We start from the raw sequence: 23,506 nt of genomic DNA on the forward strand, positions 1-23,506 counted from the left end.
TCCTGAAAATGGAGCTGTAGCCCAAAAACAACGTCTGAAACCCAGAAGTGATGTATTGAAGACTTACACTATCCAAATCTGACATTCAGTCACCTATTTAAGTGCTTAACTTTTTTAATTTCTACAATTTTAATCATTCTAGAAAAGCCGTTTACTATTATTGTGTTTCGTCATGTTGCTTCTCTGTATATAATCGTTGTACTCGGACTGTAGCTTCAGCTGGCAACTTCTTAATGCCGCGTTTTAAATGTCGGGGTTCTCCGGATTCTGCCAAGGAGTTGTGAAGCTATTTTGAGCCTGGATAACGATATAATGCTATTTATCTGCAGGGGCAAAATGTGCCCCGTTAAAACCCATTCTAGCCTGTTTGGAGAAACTTCACAAAATTGCTGGATCTCAGAATGCTGTGGTAGAATGAAAGTGGGCTACTTAACAAAGATTATAATACTCTTTATCATGTTTTAAAACATCCAACAAGTCAATTTCACATCGCAGTTCTCCTTTAATGTAGCTTAATGCATTTATTGCAAGGAATGTCCAGAACATTCAAGCATACAATGTATCTACAATGTTTGCCTGCATTATAAATGAAAAAAGTTTCACTAGTTCATTTTTGCCAGTGCTTTGTTACTTTTTTTTTTTAACTTCATGGTTTTATTTGACTATTATTATAAACATACACACACACAAACTCCAGTCAGACACCTCATGAAAACCAGTCTTGTTCCTATAAACATAATAATTAGGCATAATCATCATTTTTAGTGGATGTTCTTTTCAGCCCAAATGGGTATGATTATAAAAACAGTGTGAGTGTGTATCTGCGTGTACCTATGTGTGTGTGTGTATATGTGTGGGAGTGTGTGTGTGTGTGTGTGTGTATCTTCCCTCATGATGAATTGTAAACCGGCGGGAGTCTGCGAGCTCACTGAGATTTCAGCTCTTTCTCTCAGTCGAATTGTGAAAATCTTTGGGCCCTTCCATCTGTCGCCTGGCAACGAGCCTTGATTGGCAGGTGCTGTGTGCAGCTGACATCTGTTGTGGGCGGAGCTACGAGCCATAAGGAGCTTCAGTAACACACACTGAACGTTATAAGCCATAAGGAGTTTCAATAACACACACTGAGCACTGCGTTAAGAGCCAGTCACTTTCTCCATTGACCCCCTCTGACAAACACTCTCGTTTTCTCACTTTCTCGCTCTTCTTCTCTCTCGCCCACTCTCGCTCTCCTTCTCACATTCACTCTCTCTTTTTCTCCAGCTCTTTTTTTTATTTTTCACACTCGCTCACTCTTACTGTCTGCTCCCTTTTCCTTGCTCTCTCTCTCTCATACTCGCACATATCCTCACTCGTCCACCTTCTTTTTCTTTGCTTTTCTCTTTTTCTTTCTGTAACAAACACACAATCCAGTCCAGCACTTGCGCAAGTGCACTCCTTGACCAGAGATCTAGCTGTGTGCCAGCTAATCAGCAGGCATTTTTAAACACACACACACACACACACACACACACACACACACAGCAAACACCCTCTTCTGGCTTAGATTCCTCTTCTGCTCAGAAGCACAAAAGCATTTAGACAGTGCTCCATAGTCCCCTGTTTTCCTGCTGCTTCTCTCTCTTTTTGGAAACTCTTATTCCTTCAGTTTCTGAAAGAGCACCATCTCACACCACGTGTTCTTCACTCCGTTTGGCTCAGTTAACTTTAAATAAATGTGTTGTTTGCCTATAGTTCACTTAATTCTGAAGAATAAATATTTTATAAATATCCTATGATTAAATGTTTAGTCCACTTTGAACAGTGGGTGTACAGTAGGTGCAGTTACAGATTGTTGCCCAGCCACTGCAGCAGTATGCCACCCTCTACCCCATTCATCACTGTACTGTGTCTATCCACAGGGACAATGTTTTTCAGATGTTACTTACAAAACTTTTGAGACACTGGCTTATCCATTGTCTATTCTTCTGAAATCAAGGGTATGAAAAATAGTTTGTCCTGCTTTGGTTGGAGTAACTGGCTCTGATGTAAAGGGAAGACGTTCTTCTAGATTTTGAAGTATTTTTGTGAGAATTAGATTGCACTTAGTAACAAGAGTGCATTAGTGGGGTCAAGCTTTGGGACAGTGCCCACTTCTTCCTCATCCCTAACTCCCCACATCCTTCCCTAGATAGAGTTCCATTGTTCCAGAGAACACAGTTCCACTGCTCCACAGCTCAACGTGGCTTTAACCCATCTAGCCTACACATGGCATACATTTATGTTTATTCACAGGGACTAGACAAGCACATTTGCACATCTGCCTGAATCAGAAGCACAGTTTATGCAGGCAACTCTTCCTCATTATAACTGGTCAGTTTTTATCCACATCCCCAATGTTTTCTAGATATCACTGGGTCCATTTTCCATACTGCAGTGAAACAGACATAGTGTGTGAGTAAAGCAGTATTGGTGTAGTTTATACACATATCCTCACTGCTATAGTGGATAACCACACACAGTGACGACTATCAGCAGCTCTATTTGGCATAAATTATTTGAATAAGATAAATAAAACCTTATGCATAATGATGTGTTACAATCCTTGGATGTTTGTTACAGCAAAGTCAGTCTATCCTTTCCTATGTTGGCATGAATGTTTGAGCTGTTAGAAAAAGGAAAAAGCTCTCCCGCTGTCAAGGACGAATGCAGGTCATTTTTGTGTCCCTGTCTTTGGTATTAGTCCAGATTCTTTTTGGCAGGCCCTGAGCTTTGAAATGTGCGGTCACCCTCAACAAGTCCCAACCACAAACAGTTCGAAAACAGGCGCCTGAATGCATCTGCATTTCACTGTCAAACTGAGGCAAGCCTGATTGACAGCATCGGTGACTGTAGAAAACATGGACAAAACAACATGGACAGCTTTTAAGTGATGAAACCAAGGGGTTAAGTGCCTCTTCTGACTGGTTGGAGTACGCAGTTCTTTTTTTTTGCTAATATTATCAAAGATTTTAATCTCTTTATTTGCTATATCGAAGGCGGGGCTACAGAAACGAATTAAGTGATTCAATTCATGGAGAAGCTGAGTTAATAACTGTATTTTTACTGTTAGGATATTACATCTACTGGACAAATTGGGCATCCCAGTGAAATCCCTGTGGCATCCCAGTGGCCCTCTAGGCTGTGCTCAATGTAAACTCAATGAAGGCAGTCTGAGACATGTTTGGTATGGAGAAGTGGGGCAGTCTACCATTAATAGGAGAGTCTGTTTATGCCTCTGATTTTTACAGTGCAGACTGTGGTTGTAAATTTGCCAACATGGTGGACAATTCTGTCTTCCTTTCTGTAAAATGAAAAGAAATAAAACCATGGCGTCCATCTTTTCTACAGCCACTGCGCTGCATAAATACAGCACCTTTGATTACTGCCTCAAGGAAAACCACCAGCTCTAATTTAAAGCCTATCCCATTGCTTTTGACTGGAGGTGATGCTATCATTTGGAAATTGCAGCGGTTATGTGACTAACAACTCAGAAATTGCACATCTAGTACAGTTTTGTGTGTGTCTACTGTGTGCTTGTGTGTGTGTGTGTGTGTGTGTGTGTGTTAATCGTGTGTTAACTCATAGTTGAAAGTATATACATTGAGAGTGTATATACGACACATTCTGTGCATTCTCCTGTTTGATCCCTCACACTTTCTCTTCCCTTTGAGAGTGCAGTAGAGCAGGGTGTGCGTGGAACTCACACACAATCAAACACACAAACAATCAGACACATTAATAAAAAAAAACATATAAACACTTGCAGTTGTACACACTTCTTGTACACTCCCTACACCTACGGCTATGTTTTTTTAGTGTTCATTTGCATTCATGGCCGAATTTCTCACACACACACACACACACACACACACTGACCCTCTCTCTTTCTTCAGGTATGAATGCTCTGCAGTTACAGAATCTGGCCACTCTAGCAGCAGCTGCAGCTGCAGCGCAAAGCTCTGCCAGCCCTTCCACCGCTAGCGCCCTGACCTCCAGCACAGGGTCCCTGGGAGCCCTGGCCAGCCCAGGTAACCAGCGGCCGCCCAGCCAGAGCCTTCATTGCCATTAACATCAACCTCACCTCCACCACCTCCATCACCATACCCTTTAGTGCTCACATAAAAATGTACTACTAGAATACTCATAGAACACTAGAATTAGAATGCTAATCAACACCAAAATCATCATCATGGCAGCCACCGAGACATTGTGTTTTCCCTCCATTCAGTGGTCATTCTCCTTGTCCGTGTCTAGTCTTCTATCAAAGCTTTATTTATAAGCTTATATCATAGAGTCTTGGCTATCTATGTATGTGTGTGTGTGTGTATATGTGTGTGTGTGTGTGTTTGTTCTGGGGTCCATTGTAGCACCTCCGAGTTGATGGCCATCCTCATGCTATGGACTGTGTGCTATTAGGTGTTTGATGGTTTAGATTTTGCAGCTATTGCGATGTTCCAATGGCAGTCGTCATCCATTGAAAAAGAGTGGAACTTTTTGTTAAGGAATTCTGTTTCCAGGTTGGAAGGTCATACACTGGGTGCAGCACCGTATCGCTAATACTCTCACACCTCTCTCTGTCCATCTGTATCATTTTATCACTCATTCTTTGCTTTACTCTCCCTCCCCCCTGTCAGTAAGTAAGAAATGGGATGAAGCATGACTTCTACAGGTTAAAAGTTGGAAGCAGCACTACCAGCATAATGGATTACTGATCATAGGTTTGTGGGTACAATAACTGGGTCCAGTAGGCTGCCACTATTGGGCACTTTAAGAAGGAATTTACCTCTTTCTTGCATTGCTGACCTTGTGCACTCTAAACCTAAATCCCTAAGCTAGGGACATTCTATACTTAAAAAAAAAACATATTATATATTGTAAAAATATATGACTATTTATAGGGCTGTAAGAAAAATCAACATAAGTACAGTTAGTACAGTTATATTTTGAAAATAAAACTAAAAAAAAAATCCCCAAAACACATAGTCCCTCCTACCTTAATGATACATAATCAGAAACAGGGTTTCCTTTGGTGTTTTTAATCCAGGAAATCCCACTCTCAAGATCACTGCAGGATCAGTGTTAGAGGCGAGTAGATGTTTACAGCAGATGTAGCCCACAAAACATAGAAGAAACAGATTAGTTGCAGTAACAGCATGTGCCGTAAGTGATTGTTAATGAGTTTAGCTCCTGCAGAGCTTTTATTGCAGCTCTAACTGAATCCACATGATTCCCTATTCAGAGGGTCCAGAAGGCTTGATTAACTGATATCAAAACAGAGCAGGAGAATGGCTTCTTTCATAGAATTTGCTAGAGGAGGAGAACAGTACTGCAAAGCCTTGGAACATTCTGCAACAGTTTGCATTTAGCAAAAGTGTGCATTGGTGAGCTCCAGATGTTGGATGATCACCACCCACCTTGTCCTTAACTTCCCAACTTATCCCAGAAGTACTGGATGGAGCACCATTTTTCCAGAGAACACAGTTCCACTGCTCCTCATCTCAATGTGGGGGGCTTTATATCCCTCTAGCCCACACCAGCATCAGGCACTGTGCTAATGGTTTCACATTTATCTGTTACAGAAGGTTCTACTTTATTAACAGTACTTCTCTACAGGGACTAGACAAGCTGTTTGTGTGTGTGCGTGTTTTGCATTTGCACAACTGTGTCAGCAATGAATGCAACCTAAAGTAGGTGAATGCAATCATTAGAATAGATTCGGACATATAAATGTAATTTTAATTGGTTAACATATAAATAAATACAAATAAACAAAAGTTCTGTCTGCTTCCACACTTTTGGCCTTTAAGTTTGTACTGTAAACACTTGCCAGGTGCTGACTGTCTTTTATCATCTTTTCCCTCCTCACCCTGCACTGTAGCCCTGCATTTGTGTGTTTGTACAAGAGTGTGTGTGTGTGTGTGAAAGAGAGAAAGAGAGCGAAAGAGAGAGAGAGAGAGAGAGAGAGAGAGCACTACATGTATTTGAGATATTAAAGATGTGAACCGTTTATTTTTTCTGTGCATTATAATACACTATTCCCATCTCTCATGTTTTTTTCTCTGTCCCCTATTCCCTTCTATCACACTCTCTCTGTCCCTTTTACTCTGCATCTCTTTCTCTCTCTCTCTCTCTTTTCTTCCCTCTTTCTCCCAGCAGCAGGTTCCACTGCAAACTCCAGTGCAGGAGCTATGAGTTCTCTGGGTTCTTTGGGAACTCTGCAGGGGCTGGCTGGGGCCACTGTCGGGCTCAACAACATTAATGCACTAGCAGGTAGCGTCAACAGTGAGTATAGCCCTGCATCCGCCTCACCCATTCCACTCCAGTACGCCTGCCTACATATGCCCACTGTGTGACACCCAGAGAGACACTCACTCATGCTGCCTTTAGCTGCACATCAGATATTTCCCACTTGCGAAATCGTAACTGACCTATTTTTAACATATTTTTTTTTTTCAATATACACAAAGCAAATAACCTGACCTAGATGACCTAGTTTGATGTTAGATATTTAATTATCTTACTTAGTAATGAATTCAGTTTAGTGCATAGTGTCAAACTTTAGAATTGTAAAATATGATACATATCTTTTACAGCATTTATCTGATGTTTTTATCCAGGAGGAGGAAGTTAGACATCTTGCTCATCCTTCTAGAGAATTGTGTGCTTGTCACAGAGATTACACACTATACTACACCAACCTTAACGTATGTCTTCACAAACCTTAACAGATGTCTACAGATGTGTCCAAATTGTATTTATACAACATTTTAAAGTGATGTTTATTTGTAACTTGTAGATCAAAGGTCATGCTTACAATTCTGAGAGCACCTAAAGGCAGCAAAAAAAAAATAATAATAATAATAATAATAGCTAAGCTTAACAAATTATTAGAGTTAAAAAGGGCATCTCTCTGGGTCTGATGGGAGTTTGCTGTGTGTGTGTGTGTGTGTGTGTGTGTGTGTGTGTGTGTGTGTGTGTGTGTGTGTGCGTGTTTTGTGTGTGTGTGTGTCTGCAGGAGTCTTGAACCCTGGACTAATTTTTAAGTTTAAAGACCTTCAGTAACAGCTACTAAAATTGTGTAAAAGTGCTGTGAAATATTTAGTAGCTGCTATTCATTATGTATTAATTTGTATGAACTATTCACTACTATGAATAATTCCGTAGTGTCTTATTATTCAGTTACTACTATTAATTATACATTAATTGCTATAAATAATTCAGTAACTGCTTAAATTATTTCATACTATACATTTTCACTAGGTACGATCGTAATCTTACCTTGCCCCACACATTAGATATTCTAGCTAACAAATTGGCATCACAGTAGATTGTTAATATTCTAAATTATAAACACAACCTTTCACTCTTGTGAAAAAAAAAAGATATATATATATATATATATATATATATATATATATATATATATATACATACAGGGGTCGGACAATGAAACTGAAACACCTGTCATTTTAGTGTGGGAGGTTGCAAGGCTAAATTGGAGCAGCCTGGTGGCCACTCTTCATTAATTGCACATTGTACCAGTAAGAGCAGAGTGTAAAGGTTCTATTAGCAGGGTAAGAGCACAGTTTTGCTCCAAATTCTACAATCCACACAACATTATGTGTGACATACCAGAGTTCAAAAGAGGACAAATTGTTGGTGCACGTCTTGCTGACGCATCTGTGACCAAGACAGCAAGTCTTTGTGATGTATCAAGAGCCACGGTATCCAGGATATTGTTAGCATACCACTAAGAAGAACGAACCACATCCAAGAGGAAGCTGTCTGAAAGGGATGTTCGGGTGCTACCCCGGATTGTATCCAAAAAACACAAAATCACGGCAGAATTCAATGTGCACCTTAACTCTCCTGTTTCCACCACAACTGCCCATCGGAACAATACATTTAAAAAGTGGTCTAAAACCAGGTGTTTCAGTTTCATTGTCCAAGATGTGTGTGCGTGTGTGCTTTGTATTTTCTGGTTTACACTGGTTTGTCAATTTCAGGAAATGAATCAATTCTCAATTCATGAATCCGTCTGCTGAATGGGTCTCATGAAGTGGATTTGCATTTGTTCCTTGATCTGAGATTTTTGTGTGAACGTGCAGCAAACTCCTCCTCGCCTCGTCTCCACACACACATTCACGCACCTGGTGCTAATCCATCGCTCTGTCTTTCTGTACACTTGTGTGTAGCGCTGATTGTATCGCTGTTGTGAGACAGTTTTTATATATTTGTGTGTGAGGGAACTAATTTAAAATATTTTGCTGCAGTGCTTGCATGTCCTACAGGTCCTATTAGGTTCTAGGTCTGGTTCTTGATTTGCTTCCTATACTGAACTGCACTGTGGAGCTCAAAGCGAAAACACAACTGAAAACTGTTGCTTATCTAGCACTAAAAATATAATGAATGTGAATCTTTTAGCTTTCTGACTTCTGCTGCTGCTGTAGTTTCGGTGGAGGTTAAATGTGATATGCTGTGTTTGCTAGTTTGTATGGTTAGTGGTGTTTGTTAGCTCTGCTATTCACTGTATGAGCTGAAAGATGCACTCTGGTATTATCTAGTTAGTAAGGATAAATCTTAATTATTTTTCCACCACGTGGCTGTTAATCCTACACATACAGTGGCTTGCAAAAGTACGTATACCCCTTGAATTTTACCCCTTGGTTTCCTCCAGGATTGCCCTATATTTAGCTCTGTCTACCTTCTCAACTAAACAGCCTCCCTGCGCTTGCTGAAGAAAAGCATCCCCACAGTGGGGATGGTGTGTTTATGGTGATGAGTCGCGTTACTTTTACGCCACACTTCGCATTTAGGCCAAAAAGTAAAACATTCCATATATTTGCTGTGTCCCCTACATGGCTTGGCAAATTGCAAAAGGCACTTCTTGTGGTATTTTTTTAAGATGGTTTTCTTCTTGTCACTCTTCCATAAAGGCAGGGTTTGTAGAGTGCAGGACTTATAGTTGTTCTGCATAACTCAACTGATTGAACTCGATTTTATTTAGAGGTTTCAGAGTCAATGCATGAATACTTTTGCATGTTACACTTTTCAGTTTTGTATTTGATTAAAATGTTGAAAACCATGTATAATTTTTCCTACTCTTTTCAATTATGTGCTACTTTGTGTTACTTACTCAAAAAAATCCATTTAAGTTTGTGGTTGTAAGGTGACAAAATGTGAAAAAGTGGGTATGAATCTTTTGAAAGCCACTGTATGACACTGTAGAAAACTCCAGAGTGAGCGAGCAGATATCTGTAGCCCTGACTGAGTGTCTGCAGCTGTCCTTCAGATAAATAGATTATGCTGCTGATGAGAGAAAGGCCTTTGGCTCTGTTGGTCGACTAAGGTGTGTGTGTGTGTAATCTGGCATTCAATTAACCATTGCCATATATGGGAAAGAGTGTAGCTAGTGTGACACTCATTTACATTGCTTATGTGCATATGTGTGTGAGTGTGTGTGCGCATACATTTGTATGTGAATGACCTGATCCTGATGTCTCCATCGTTCCGAAATGACCTTTTGGCCAGGTATCTGGTTTTATAAATCAAGCTCCCTCAAACAGAACATCATCCATTTTACATTCATTCAAATGACTTTCTCACACACACTCACACACACACTGCTCATTTAAGAGGCTGTATAGTTTAATTGAATACTAAAGGTCAGTATCGTAATTATTGCAGAATAAATGAGGAAGCCGCAGTCAAAGCGTCCCGCTCATCATTTATTGTTTGTAGGCCGTCTAGGCAAAAGGCCAGCCAGTAAATATGTATGAATCAGTCACACACTCAAACACACACACACACACACACACACAATTAGAGCATGCTTAGATCTTGTACTTAGTAAAAAGAACAAATAGCTTTACATACTGGATCTAAATAGACTTGGGTTAAAATATAAATTATTTGTTTTTAGTTGTTTGGGTTTCACTAGTGCTCCTACAATGCTCATCTGCTGCTTTTCTGAACGCAGGTGCTTTAGTTTGCACACAGACTAGTATGAGTATGAGAGCATGCATAGAACCTCCCTAACCAATATATGTATATATATATATATATTTTTTTTTTTTATTACAGTTCATTCAAGTACAAGAATATATTTTATTATAATTGTCATTTGATGAGAATGCCTTTGCATTGTTTCAAATCATTAGATAAACATATTAACATATTTGTAAATTTCCTGCTATTACGGCAATAATAAAAGACTGGTTTTATAAAGTGCAGAGAATATTTGGCAAGTTATTTAACAATGTTCAGTGCAAAGCAAAACAAAAAATAATTTTGGCTATTTGTTTTATTCATTGTTAAAAGTATAAAAATGTATGAAAACAGAGAAATTAGTTGTATCTGGATAAACTTTGTTTTTCCTTACTATGTGTCTCTAGTTCGGCCTATCGTCTTTGACCTATTTTTAAAGCATATTTTTGTACTTAACCGGTGTGAAATTCTGTAACATTAACTGTTATTTCACTACTGATAAATTCAGTATAAAAATGTAAGGCTCTGTTAACATTTCAGAGAGACCTTTAGCATCTTTACAGATAATACAGATTTATTAGCTGGGACTGAGGATTACGTCCAACAGATCCCACTCTATTCCTGCAACTGTGCAGATGCTGTCTGTGTTTTGCTTCTTTATTACTGGACCATTATTAAATGGAAGATTGCTTTCAATTATATGTTGATTTGTGCATCAGAATAGTTGTTTCCTTTGTGTTTTTACAGAGATTTTGAGACTTTGCATTCTCAGTAAAATAGCTTCCTTAAAGGATCATTTGTAATAAATGGGTGTGGTTTGGATTGGATTTTATATTTTAATCAGGAAGATCCATTTTTACTTGTAATTTACTGACAGTTTGTTCACGTGTTAAAGTTTTCAGCCCACAGAGTTAGTATAAAAGAACTGGTCCGGGAACTGTCAGTTGCATTAGGGCACTTGCATTGCGTATGTTTATGGTTGTACAGCGAGAACTGTGACACTTTGGACAGCTTGTTTAAGGATGATTATTCAGAGTTCCTAATAGAAAAGTAGGGTGTGTTGTTTGGGCTTGTCATTGGTGTGAGCGTGATGTCCTGCTGCTGCTGCTACTGTGATATAGTTTTTGCATGTGTTGGCCACGCTTTCCACTCGCTTACACTGTTATGTGCAATAAGTGGTATTTATCTTCTGTCCGTGTGTGTGTGCGTGTGTGTTTGACGTAAGAACATTGTGTTTATGTGGTCTTTACGTTTTGTTGCGTGCTGTATCTGTTTCTGTTTGTGGATCTGTTATGTTTCGTGCGTGTATATTGTGTCAGTCTGTATTTTCATGTTTCTGAGTGTCGTGCTGTGAAAAAACACACTCCCCCAGTCCCAAGCGCTAACGAGTAAGTGCACTTCTTTTTTCTTTATTGTTGGGTTTTATGTAAAGTTGCTCACATGCTCTCAGGTATGGCTGCCCTGAACGGAGGTTTGGGCAGCACTGCGCTCAGTAACGGCTCGGCTGGGCCCATGGACGCTCTCACCCAGGCTTACTCAGGGATCCAGCAGTATGCAGCAGCAGCCCTGCCAACCCTATACAGCCAGTCTCTACTGCAGCAGCAGAGTGCCGCCGGCAGCCAGAAAGAGGGTAAGGCTGCAAAATGCAGGCACAGATGTACACCAGACTAGAGGTCTTCAATACTAGATCTTTAATTGAGTTTCTATTTGAGGTTTAGTAACCACTTAATGGTCTTACACCTGGTGGCCACTAGTATTGTAAAAGAATATTGATATATCAAAGTACCTGTATCAAGAATGTTTTGCAATTCTGTATTCCGATTTTTCTAAAACACAGCATTGATTTTTAATAAAGAGTGTAACGTATTTTTCAAACTATAAGGCACACAAAAATGTATTTACCCAAAAATTGTTAGTGCGTCTTATAATCCAGTGCACCTTATGTATGATATACATACTCTGAAGTACACCATTATACAGGAGTATCAGTTTAGTTCTCCAGCAGTATTAGCATTACTCGCTAACCACACAAAGCGCTAGCTCTTTTGCCGTTCATTGGTGAGTATATTAGCCTGTAGACTGCTGCTACCCCAGCTAGGATTGCTGGAGCAGCATAAGCATTACCCGGTAACTCTTTTGCCGTTCAGAGGTAAGTATTATCGAACTGTAGCCATTGTGTTTACCGTGTTAAAACAAGCTACATGAGAGAAACCGCAAGCTAATATTGTCCTGGGTTACCAGAAAACTCAGGGTTCCTTAGTGTGGTGCTGTCAGGCTAGCACTAGCAGTTAGACACTAATGCTAATGTTGCTGCACCCAGCCTTAGTGGAAATCTAAGCTTACTGTAAATAAACTAAATAAACGCTTTACTCACCCAAATAAACAGTTTTCAAGAAAGACATCTGTGTAGATTAACATCCAGATCTTGTTTGACTTTAAAAGTTAATGTTTTTCTTTTTTTAAGAATTACATTTTTGTTTGCTTAACTTAGCTTAGCTTTACAGGTCTAGCCACCCATCAGCAAGACCTGCTGAATTAGAAGAAAAACTTGCCGACATCCTTGTGCCTTACTAGTGTTGCATAATGTGCCTTATAATCTGGTGGGCCTTATGTATCAAAATAGACCAGAAAATAGACATTTATTGATAGAGTGCCTTATAATCTGGTCCACCTTATAGTGCGAAAAATACAGTCCATGTAAAGTTTGGTTGCACACAGTGGTTCATTTAGTGTTGTGTTTAAACTCAGCCCAATAGATAGGACTTTTATAACCTGTCTGTTATTTTTATTTTCTTTAATTGACAGTTTTTCTAACATTTTATTTTAACAATCACAATATTATCACCTTGCTTAAAGTATCGCAATATTGTGTGAAATACTGAATAGTAACCATTGTATTGTACATTAAATATTTCAGCTTTTTGGTCTGTACGTTCTCAAAACATTAAGTTGGAGAACCTAGTTTGTTTTGTCACATAGCGACAAAGGTGTAAATTATATCCAAATGTGTGTGGACATATAATAAATAGTAAATGCTCTTATCTCTTTTTAATACTCTACATTTCAGAGAAACAAAGAATGAACAGGTGTCCCAATACTCCAAAATCCCCCTAATATACTTGTCCATAAAGTGTAATTGTCCATAATCACAAAGGTACAATGGAATAAGTATTTCCAAAGGTTTAAAATTAATGTGTGTGTGTGTCTGCACAGGACCAGAAGGGGCCAACCTATTCATCTACCACCTGCCGCAGGAGTTCGGGGACCAGGACATTCTGCAGATGTTCATGCCTTTTGGAAACGTAGTGTCCGCCAAAGTCTTTATCGACAAACAGACCAATCTGAGCAAGTGCTTCGGTATGGAGGACCCATGTGCACACACACACTCATTAGCATTGCAATTCCATTTATATTAGGCCTTTACTGCAAACGCATATCTTTTAAACACACAAACACACACAGAACATACCAGTAAGAACAAATATTAAAGCTCTTAGCAGTTTAGAGTAAAGTGACAAGCCCTGCAAGAGCACAATAATAATAAAAGCTCTGCTTCTTTTAATTGTTTTTTTTTTTTTTTTTTTTCGACTCAGCCCTGTTTTTTTCTTTCTTCTTGTACGTTTATAATTTGTTTTCTCCCTCTTAATAGTAGTTAATTTATAGCTGGTTTATATGGTAGCTGGTTATATCATGAGTAAAGCCTATATTGGAAATAGTGCTGTCACGATATGACTTTCAATACAATACCTGCCTAAATATCTCAATACCGATACTAAAACTACATAATAGCAAAAAACAAAAATAAAAAAATTAAGTAAGAATATAATACGTTTATGTAATTTCTTTGATGGTTAAGTTTGCATTTGCAACCAGATCTCACTGGTTTTAATAACACTCAGTACACATCTATAGCAATCAATGCCAGTACTAGCTATAAATGGGGTAATGTACCACTTTAATAAAGAAGTACTGAGATTCTTTTCTAGTATCAGTATACCATGCAACACTGATTGAAAAACATTTTTATAGTGTGCTATGGCTCCATGATGAGAATATTTGTATACATTAAAACACCAGCACACATATACAGTAATAATTTATAACACAAAAAAAAAATTATACTTATTTTTCTAAGTTTGAAATGGACACTGGAATTTTAATAGGATATTCTTCTTTCTGGGACATATGGCAGTATCTTATCACACTCATGCTAATGTTTTTACCACAATACACAATATGCTTTTATAAGCATGCAGTGGATATTACTGTTTAATTAGTCCTGTTTAATTTGATGGAATGTAACTCCCTGTCGTAAGTGTGAAAATAGTATACACGTAGTAATCACAACCATATTTTCCCTCTGCCTCTCAGGTTTCGTCAGTTATGACAATCCTGTGTCCGCGCAGGCCGCCATCCAGGCGATGAACGGTTTTCAGATTGGAATGAAGCGCCTGAAGGTGCAATTGAAGCGCTCCAAGAACGACAGCAAGCCCTACTGATCTTAGCTCTAGGGCCAGTCCTCTCTCTCTTTACACTGCTAGGGTAAGTCCCCACCGCTGCCACGGTACCACACTGGGACCCCGGGAGGGAAGGGGGGATCACGAGGGGAGTTTCACCCTTATACCACTAGAGGGAGCTGCTTTCCCTAAACGTTCTTTTTAAAGCTTTTTTGATGACAGTATTATTATTATTATTATTATTATTATTATTATTATTATTATTATTTCGTTTCTATTTTTCACATGAACGCTTCCATTTTTGCCATTATTTTGTATGACTTGCGATGAATGAATTGCTACTATTGCTAGTTTTTGTTTTATTATTATTATTATTACTATTATTATTCTTTTGAGTTGTGTAAATTATTTAATTTGTTTTGTTTTGTTTTTTTAAAGTAAATATTTATATGATGCCTATTTCGTTTCATGATGACGACAACAACAGCAGAAAGGAAAGATCTCTAAACTACGATTAGTTTCTCTTTGTGAACTTGAGGCTTGTGAGAACGCGTAGGAATGGGTCAGACCTGAGCAAAAGCACCAATATGCACGTTAAACCTTTTTTTTTTGCCCTTTGACCTCTGGTGTCGGCTGCGGGCTCCGCTGCTTCTTTGACCCCTCGGCCCACCGGCACCAGAGACAAAAGGGTTAAACCCGCTGTGGCCTCTCTGTAGTCGAACGGCAACAAACTGCCAAAACAGACTCTCCACCAACACCTGCCATTAAACATTATAACTCCTTTCTTTTAGGTTTTTTTTTTATTATTATTATTTTTGTCAGACGGGACTTTTAATTTAGCAAAAATTAGTACCTTAGTTTAAACTTTTATGGGTCCGAGCGTTGCGGTTTTTGTCACACAGAGCATTTTTTGTGTAGAGCATTTAAAAAAAGATTTTGATCTGTTGAAGGCTTAAAAAAAAAGAAACTAACAAAGCGTTCTAAGTTTCGGGGTGGGTGGGGTTAAAACTGAAAATACTTGATGTTTATTGAAAGAAAAAAAAAATTAAAGTACAGAAAGCCACAGGCCTGTAAATTTTATTTGTAAAAAAAGCAGTTCTATTTTTATACAGAATTTCTACTGCCTCTGAAGTAAAAGACTTTATTTATTATGGTTAAGTTATTGGGTTCCTAAAGACGTGCTCTCACTATTTGGAGCCTTGTTCAGTCTTCTGAACCCACACAACCTGTTGTGTGAAGAGAACACAGAATCACCCCCTCTTCCCCTTTTTCCTCATCTCTCTTACCATTTCCTTACCTTTTCTTTATCTATCTATCTCTCTCTCACTCTTTATCTCTCTCTCCCCCTCACAACTCCTTTCTTCCATCTGTCACGTTACATTTCTGTCTTATAGGGCTGCATGACAGTAAAAAAGTGACAGTGTTTTTTCTGGTTATTAATCACAGAATTAAAAATGACTTGTTTGTAAACGTGTAGTCTCATCACAGCCTACAGAAATGCCTTACTGTCCGTTAGGTGGGCTGAACTTCTGTCGTTAGTCCTTAATAAGAACAGCTGGAACCTGGTGTGATGGTAAAGTGCACAGTGGTTAAACATGGTGGTGGTAGTGCACTAAAGAATACTGACTAATCTAACTGAAAATACAGCATAAACACCACTGCCTTTTTATATTCAACCAATTGCAGAGTCCAAAATTGAGAATTGTGGAGCCCTACATCTTACCTTTCTTCTTTTATCTCTCTTTCTTTTTCTCTCTTATTCCTTCCTTTACTCCTTCACTCTGTCCCTCCTCATGAGTAGTGGCACTTCATATGTGCGATCTCTTTCTTGCTCCGTCTCCTTATGTTTCATTTAGCTTCGTCTGGTGTTTTGTTTTGTTTCGTTTCGTTTTTTGTGCGTTCCAAAAAATTCGGATATTTATTCCCCACCCCCCAAAGTCACAATCCATCTAGCTGTCTCAAACAAGGGACGAGAAACTGATGGATACTTTTGGGTGCTATGTGCGTGTGTGTGTGTGTGTGTGTGTGTGTGTGTGTATGTGTGTGTGTGTGTGTGTGTGAGTGAGAGACTGTTTCATTTCTGTATATGTTTACTCATTTGAAATATGTGTTAAAACATTTATTTAAAAAGTGAAAAATAATAATAAAAAAAAATCCTCTATTTAGAATGGTTCTGTTGGTGCACAGCTGGTCAGTAGCGCTGTTGTTGTTGTCGTCGTTTTTGTTGTTGTCATTGACGTTATTGTTGTTTGTTCGTTTGTTGTTCTCATGGGTTTAATGCTGTAGTTGTGTGCCAGAGCTGTGTGTGTAACTCTCCTCTCCCGTTTTCTTCCCTAGAACTCATCTCCATGACTCTTTGCTCATCGTTTGCCTAGCATGTCTACGTGGCGTTCAAAAAAAAAAAAAAAAAGTCTCATCGTCTCGTCATTGTTTCCGATGTCTTTCTGAGTTCTCCTGATCATAACCTGGTCTCCTCCTACTGATCTCTCAACTTTTGATCTTAGCTTGATCTCTTTTTTTGGGATTTTTTGTTTGTTTGTTTCTGCATGTGACCTCATTTTGAGCTTATATTTGGTTTGTTTTTGTTGTTTTATTTTTTCTTTTTTTTTTCCTTTTTTTGTTCTTGGAATAACGGGTGGGGGAGGGATGGGGGAAAAAGAAGGAAAAATGTGAAAAAGCTGCATTCACTCACACAAATAGGTAGAGTATATTTAATACCATAACCAGAAGCATTGTTTTAAGAAATAAAAAAATAATAATAAATAAATACATTTAAAAAACCTGTGGCAAAATGAAAATTATTTTCGTTTCTGTTTGTTAGCTCAATATTTTTGTCCTCTTATTTTTAGACTTTATTTTTTTCTTTCTTTCTTTTATTCATTTAAAATAAACTTGAAAGTACAATACAGGGATTGGCTTTGGGACTTACTGTTGGCGCATCTCGCAAAAATATGAGGCCAACAGTAAGAGCATCATGCCGGTTTCTATGAGAAATAGACTACTTCCACGCAGTTTTAATAAAAAACTGTCCGATTGATATTAGAGTCTCTCAGAGCTCGCTTGTGGTTTTTACATTTTTCAGGCAGTGTAAAGTTTTTTGATAAGGCCATTTTAAGTGGCTTGGTTTCTCATTAAAGTCTATATAAAACCACTTTTTTCTAGAGTAGTAAAGGTATAAAAAAAACAATAAAAAAGAGTGCCCTGTTTGGGGGAAATGCTACCTACATGTCACACCTTTTGCTGAACTGACCTACAGTTAGACAATCCGTGGTATAAATGCACATGAAATGACCTATATTTTATACTGTTTAAATGTATAGAGGAAAAAAAAGAGTTTGTGTGACCCGCGTTTCCGTCGGTGCTTTTCGTGGATTAAGTCGTGGTTTCATCACAAGTCTAATAGTCTTATTTGTCTCATGTTTTTAAAGAGAAGACTAAAATCAGTTTACTTGAACATAGACAAAGCCTATCATAGTACTATTGCTATTACAGTATAATTGTTTTTCTTTTTTCTTTTCTTTTCTTTTATGTTTTTTGTTTCTTTTTTAAGAGTCCCTATTCGCTAAAATTTCTTGTTGGGTAATTAGCTATATAAACATTTAACGAGTTAAAATGTCAGCTTGTGAAGCATCAATGTCATTATTATTATTATTATTTTTATTTCTATTGTGGGAAACAATATTTAGATGTGTTATGTTGTTCGGCAAAATGTGATTTTTTTTTTCTTATAAAGAAAAAAAACAAGATGAGTGGAATTTAGTGCCAAATTCTGACGGTACATCCTGCCTACAGCTTCAGTGTATTACTTGTGAAATTATTTGATAACATGGGTATTTTATTACGTAAGTGTTTTGTATGGATCCCTCATATTTAAAGATATAGATTTAAAAAAGGTTGTTAACTTGCTCTTCTGTGGTCTTGTTGCCTGAACTGTTCATGTTTTTTGCTTTTTTTGTAATGATGTAAAAAGTGCCCATGTGTCATGCTCTCTCTCTCTCTCTCTCTAACTTTCTATATCTATCTCTCTCTTAGACAAGCACACACACACAACATTCTCTTTCACACATACACTCGCACACAAACACACACATACAAAACGACCACATGCACGAGCACATCCACACCCACATGCACGCATACACACACCTGTGCTAAAGGTTGACCTCGCAGCCCTCTTTTCTTTGACGGTGTGTGTATGTGAGCCCCTGGGTACGAGTCTCAGCAGTGCACGTTCTTCACTCACATACACTCACTCACACACACACAAACACAAACACACACTCAGATTAATGTCAAAGCACAATTACATAAAAAAGCTGCAGTGCCCCAATATTATCTGCACACATCTGAACTGCCATCATACTGAATATCACCCACAGGCAACTCAAGCTGAGTAACAGATTTATAGATTAAATGAAGATGATTGGTTAAAGACTTGAGGATTAGTTGGCTGATTGATTGACTGACAGATTCAGTTTGGCTGACTGAAATATTGTACATGTAAAAAAATCATTACACTCACTAAACATACTATTTTGATATCATCCGCAATATTAGCTTTCTTTATATCATACACACATAAACATACACACACACTGAGCTCAAGGTATGTGGTAAAACGTGTTTGTCGTTGGTCTTAAAATGAAAAAAAAATCGCCTCAGTTCCTTTTCTCTGCTTTTCGCTGCCTCTCTGCTTCTTCAGGACAAACTATTCCAAGGTCTTAGGAAAAAGAAAAACACCCTGACGCCAAAGGAGAACAGGACTGTCCATAGTAATATTTCCAACAGCACTTTGTCGAAACGTTTACACGTGTTGTAAATGACCCGTATGAAGCTTGTTTACAAGTGTAGTTTACAGCCAGCCCCCCTAAAAACCCTGTTTACTTCACTCTGAAGCACTATTTTCTACCCAAAATCTGCCGTTGCCTTAACACAGACGCTCAGTATTAGTGGGGTGGAATAGGCTGCTGCCTGTATACAAAGAGTGCCAAGGTTATGTGTGTGTGAGTGTATGTGTGTGTGTTGTGAATGCATGTTTTGACCCAATACTTGTTCAAATAAATGGTTATTACCTTGACACCAAACCTAAATGCTCTGAAATGTTAGGAACGCAATAAGAGGACAGCCCGAGTTCAAGTAGTGAGGTTCAGATTGTATGGCTTTATCTTCATCTGCCAAATTCTCCCCAATAAACATGAAATATACTGTATATAACCGAACAGCCGTAACATTAATATCTTTTGTGCTGTCGAAACAGCTCTGACAGATTAAAGAAAAAAATTGTATACTTTTACAAGACCTCTGAAGGTGTTCTGTGGTGTCTGGTACCAAGGCTTATTTTAAAGCTGATTCTTTGTTGAACAGCTCTAAGCTCAGCCTGGCATGGAACACGGATTTCGTAGCACAGATAGCTAACCATCCTATGCTCACCTACTAGCTATTAGTATGAGATGCATCCAACATATTTATTAGGATTTACTATAACCTTTCTGGTCCGGATTTGGCATGACAGAAAGTGATAAAAATACACCATAACAGCCCAATGGAGAGATATACTTGCTGTTAATTATGTGTTTGGTTACATGTGTTTGGTTACATTAAATGTGTGCATCTTCAGAAATTAACATGTTGCAAGTTAATCAGTTTTCATCAAACTGATGGAAAGTTTTAAGGAGCAGCTGTATGATGTGTCTTTTCTGCTGCTCAGCAATTCAGAACAGCTGGTGAGAGATCAGCATCATTTAAAAAGTCGATGTGGAAACGTGTAAATTAAAATGGAAACTAATCCAACAGTTATCAGACACATCAGCTGCCCTCTAGTGAAAGCCTCCAGTAACACGCTTTTCACTGAGACAAGTATGAGAAAAAATACGTGCAGCCGGACATCTATGTCAGCGCATAGCCAAACAACAAGTAAACATCTCTATCCTTTGTAATCATTTGGTCTTACAATTAAGGGATCAATTGAAAATAAACTCTGACTGTACTGTCTGTCATTTTAAAGCATACCCGGAACACCCACAAGATGTGCCTGCTGTTCTAACCCAGCCATCTAGACAGCAAAATGAATTTGGTTCTTGTTTCGTATTCTTGCACTTCTACAACACATCAACTTCAAGGACTGTTTACTTGCTGTCTAATATACCCCAGATCTTGACAGGGCACCACAGGAACCAGATCATCAGCGTTATTCACTTAACCTGTCTGTGATTTTAATGTTATGGCTGATCAGTGTATTACCTGTATTACATGTATGGGTTAAATCAGAGTGTGTTGGGGACCGCTGGGTTAGATTACTTGCACAAGTATGAAAGCACATACAGACAAACACACACACACAAACGCACACACAGACACATGCATACACATGGTATTAGCACAATTATAGTATGCAGTATTACACCAAACTCAGACTATTGACAGCTCTTCCAACCCATAAGATAAGATGTCAACGAAATGATCATTTTGATAACAGATAGATGTTCATGAACAGACAGTATTAGGAATATTGCGCTGTTGGAGCAAACACATGGGTTTAACCCCCAAATGTGCTCACTGCCTCAGTGTTCAAATGGGCTACTGTTTGCGTAAGTGTTGCAGTGTGTGTGTAGGAGTGTGTTTGTGTGTGTGCATGCATGTTGTTTTTAATGATACTTTGTCTACTAGTCTGCTTCGCCAGTATCAAAACAAACAGGGTAAGATTCCATTACCACACTCTTAAACACACACACACAACCACACACACACACACATTCATACACACATCTGTCAGATGTTTAGTAAAGCACAAATTCACAGGGGTCTTTGCAGAAGTGCTTGCTGAGGCTCTTTACTCAGGGGTTTTCTTCACCACACACATCTTCTCTTAAATCTGTTTGTTCTTTCTGTTTTATAATTTTTTTTCTTTCTTTCTCTTAAGTGCTATTTAACAACAGTGTATTTTAACTGAAAAAAGTGTAGTTTCTTTGCATTTTGGCTTATTATGTCAAGTTTTTTGGAGAAAAAAACAAATGTATGTGTGTTGATCTGATGTGCCGTATAAAAAAGCTTGTTGTCTGTAGATTAATATCATTTTGTTTGATTCTAAAAGGATTTAAATAGTTTTAAGTATTGTCTTGAGAAAAGCCAAAGTCAATGCATTTCAGTGGATTCTGTAAGCGTGGTACATGTTTGTTTGACAACACTTTGGAATCTGTCATTGGATGGGATTTAAAAAGTACAAAAAAGCAGGCTTTCCTATTTCTAAAACTGATTGTACTTATGCCTTTTGTACCAGTGCAACTTTTTATACTGGCAATTAAAGAAAAAAAGAAAAAAAAAACTTATTTGAGAGTCTGTCTGGCCCAAACCAGGGGTCAGCCAGCGGCTGGTTCCCGAGTTTGATTTCTAGTTGGCATCTGGAACGGTTAAGTTTTAATATAAAGATTTTCTAGGAGAACTTTGGCTTGGTATCTTTGACCTTGGACCTCTTCTTCTTCTTGTTCTTCTTCTTCTTCACTGCAGCGTTTTTTAATTTCCTTTCTCTTGTTTTGTTCTGCTTTTTTGGAAAGAGGGTCGGGAGTTTTCCTTTTGGCTTATAAATATACTTAAAAGCAGTTTGTCTTTTCAAACAGTCTTTACGACAGCGGTAAGTTTCATTTCGTTCAGTATTGTGCAGTCTCCATGATAAGACGATTAGAAGATTTAGAAGTATTTAGTCACCTTCAGTGGATAAATGTATTAGTTTGACAAAGAGATAAAACAGTAATTTGAGGACTTTTTGCTTTTAGCTGTTTAGATTTTTCTGGTTTCTCTGTCCTTCGCTGTTAACCTAACTGTGTAGCTGAAGCAGTCGGACTTATTTTTGTAAATGTACGTTCTTGTGTGATGCAGTTTTTTGCTTCTGTCTCCGATATTAAATCATTTTTCCTAATACTCGTCTCTCTCTCTGTGCTGTGGTGTTCCAGTATCTGTCCAATGTTGTAACAACGTTCACACAACCCTCCAGTGTTCCACCTCTCTTTCTTTCTCTCTTTTTCTCTCCCTCTCCTCTGTCTTTTCTCTCTTCGTTTTTTTATCGTTTGACGTTGTTTTCTGTTTGTTTGACGCATTAGTGCAGTCTATTTCATCTAGTCGTCACCAAAGTCCCATCACCAACATGGTAAATATACATAAAGATGTTTTATATGTATATTTCTGTGCAGCCCAATTTGCTGTGACAGTAGATGGACAGCCAGTGTCAATTCTAGTGTTACTCCTCAAACTCAAAATCACTCAAAGCCCTAGCCTCCTATTATAAATAACAAAATCAGACTAGATGCCAGAGATTAAATACATTTTTCACCATCTATTTATCTATGTAATCTAATATGGCTAGTAAGTCTCAAAATTCACCTGCTAAATCATACATTAGAAAGGAAGAAGGTTTTAACTTTTTCTTTTGCTTTAATGGTGTTATGTTAACTTCCTGTGTTCTAACCTACCTTGCACCAATCGTTGAGCTGAAAGTCATCAGTGTGAGTGGACTGAGATTTCTGGCCGTGGCCCCACGCTGTTCTGTACTGTCGGCTCCTCTGGGCGTGGCTCCCCTTGTCTTTCTGTCCTTGTCCTTCTCCACTCTGTTCTGTGCTTGTCTCTACTGCATCCCTACAGAGATACCAGAGTCCAAATTCACTTCAGCATTAAAAAAAAGACCAAATTAATTCCAATATATTTTACAGTGTAAAAAAAAATAAATAAAGATGTACAGTATTGTTCATAAGTTTTAGACACCTGTGAAAATTTAAATTAGAACACTAAAATATTAGAATAAATAAAACACATACATACAAAAATCAGTGGTGTTTTTACAACACAGAATTTATTAAAACATTCAGATCTCTCCTAATAAAGTTTAGTATCATTTATAGCTCTCATCATATCACAATTTGTTAGGGCAAATCAGAGCTATATGATGGCAGATCTGGTGAGCTGCTAATGGAATTGAATACATCCACTGGGGAGCTGGATGCAGGGGTCCAGGAGAAATCTGGAAGTGGGTTTTTGTTATTCATACTAGCTCACAA

The 23,506-nt window shown here is 38.2% G+C and overlaps 1 protein-coding gene across 23 annotated transcripts in view; it reads left to right on the forward strand.

Annotated features, from left to right (window-relative positions):
• Positions 1-22,374, forward strand: part of celf2 (cugbp, Elav-like family member 2) — a 198,404-nt gene extending 176,030 nt beyond the window's left edge. For 3 of the 23 annotated variants that reach the window (XM_049473836.1, XM_007234989.4, XM_049473824.1), the window contains 5 exons: positions 3,912-4,046; positions 6,172-6,300; positions 11,438-11,635; positions 13,219-13,362; positions 14,377-22,374. In XM_049473836.1, coding sequence (XP_049329793.1) covers positions 3,912-4,046; positions 6,172-6,300; positions 11,438-11,635; positions 13,219-13,362; positions 14,377-14,504 — 734 coding nt within the window. In that variant the 3' untranslated portion in view covers positions 14,505-22,374. The remainder of the gene's footprint in view (positions 1-3,911; positions 4,047-6,171; positions 6,301-11,437; positions 11,636-13,218; positions 13,363-14,376) is intronic. The other 20 variants (XM_022671581.2, XM_049473818.1, XM_049473819.1 and 17 more) reach the window with 12 other exon arrangements.
• Positions 22,375-23,506: the final 1,132 nt, after the last annotated feature.

The sequence above is a fragment of the Astyanax mexicanus genome, chromosome 2 (assembly GCF_023375975.1).
Source record: "Astyanax mexicanus isolate ESR-SI-001 chromosome 2, AstMex3_surface, whole genome shotgun sequence".
Lineage (NCBI taxonomy): Eukaryota > Metazoa > Chordata > Actinopteri > Characiformes > Acestrorhamphidae > Astyanax > Astyanax mexicanus.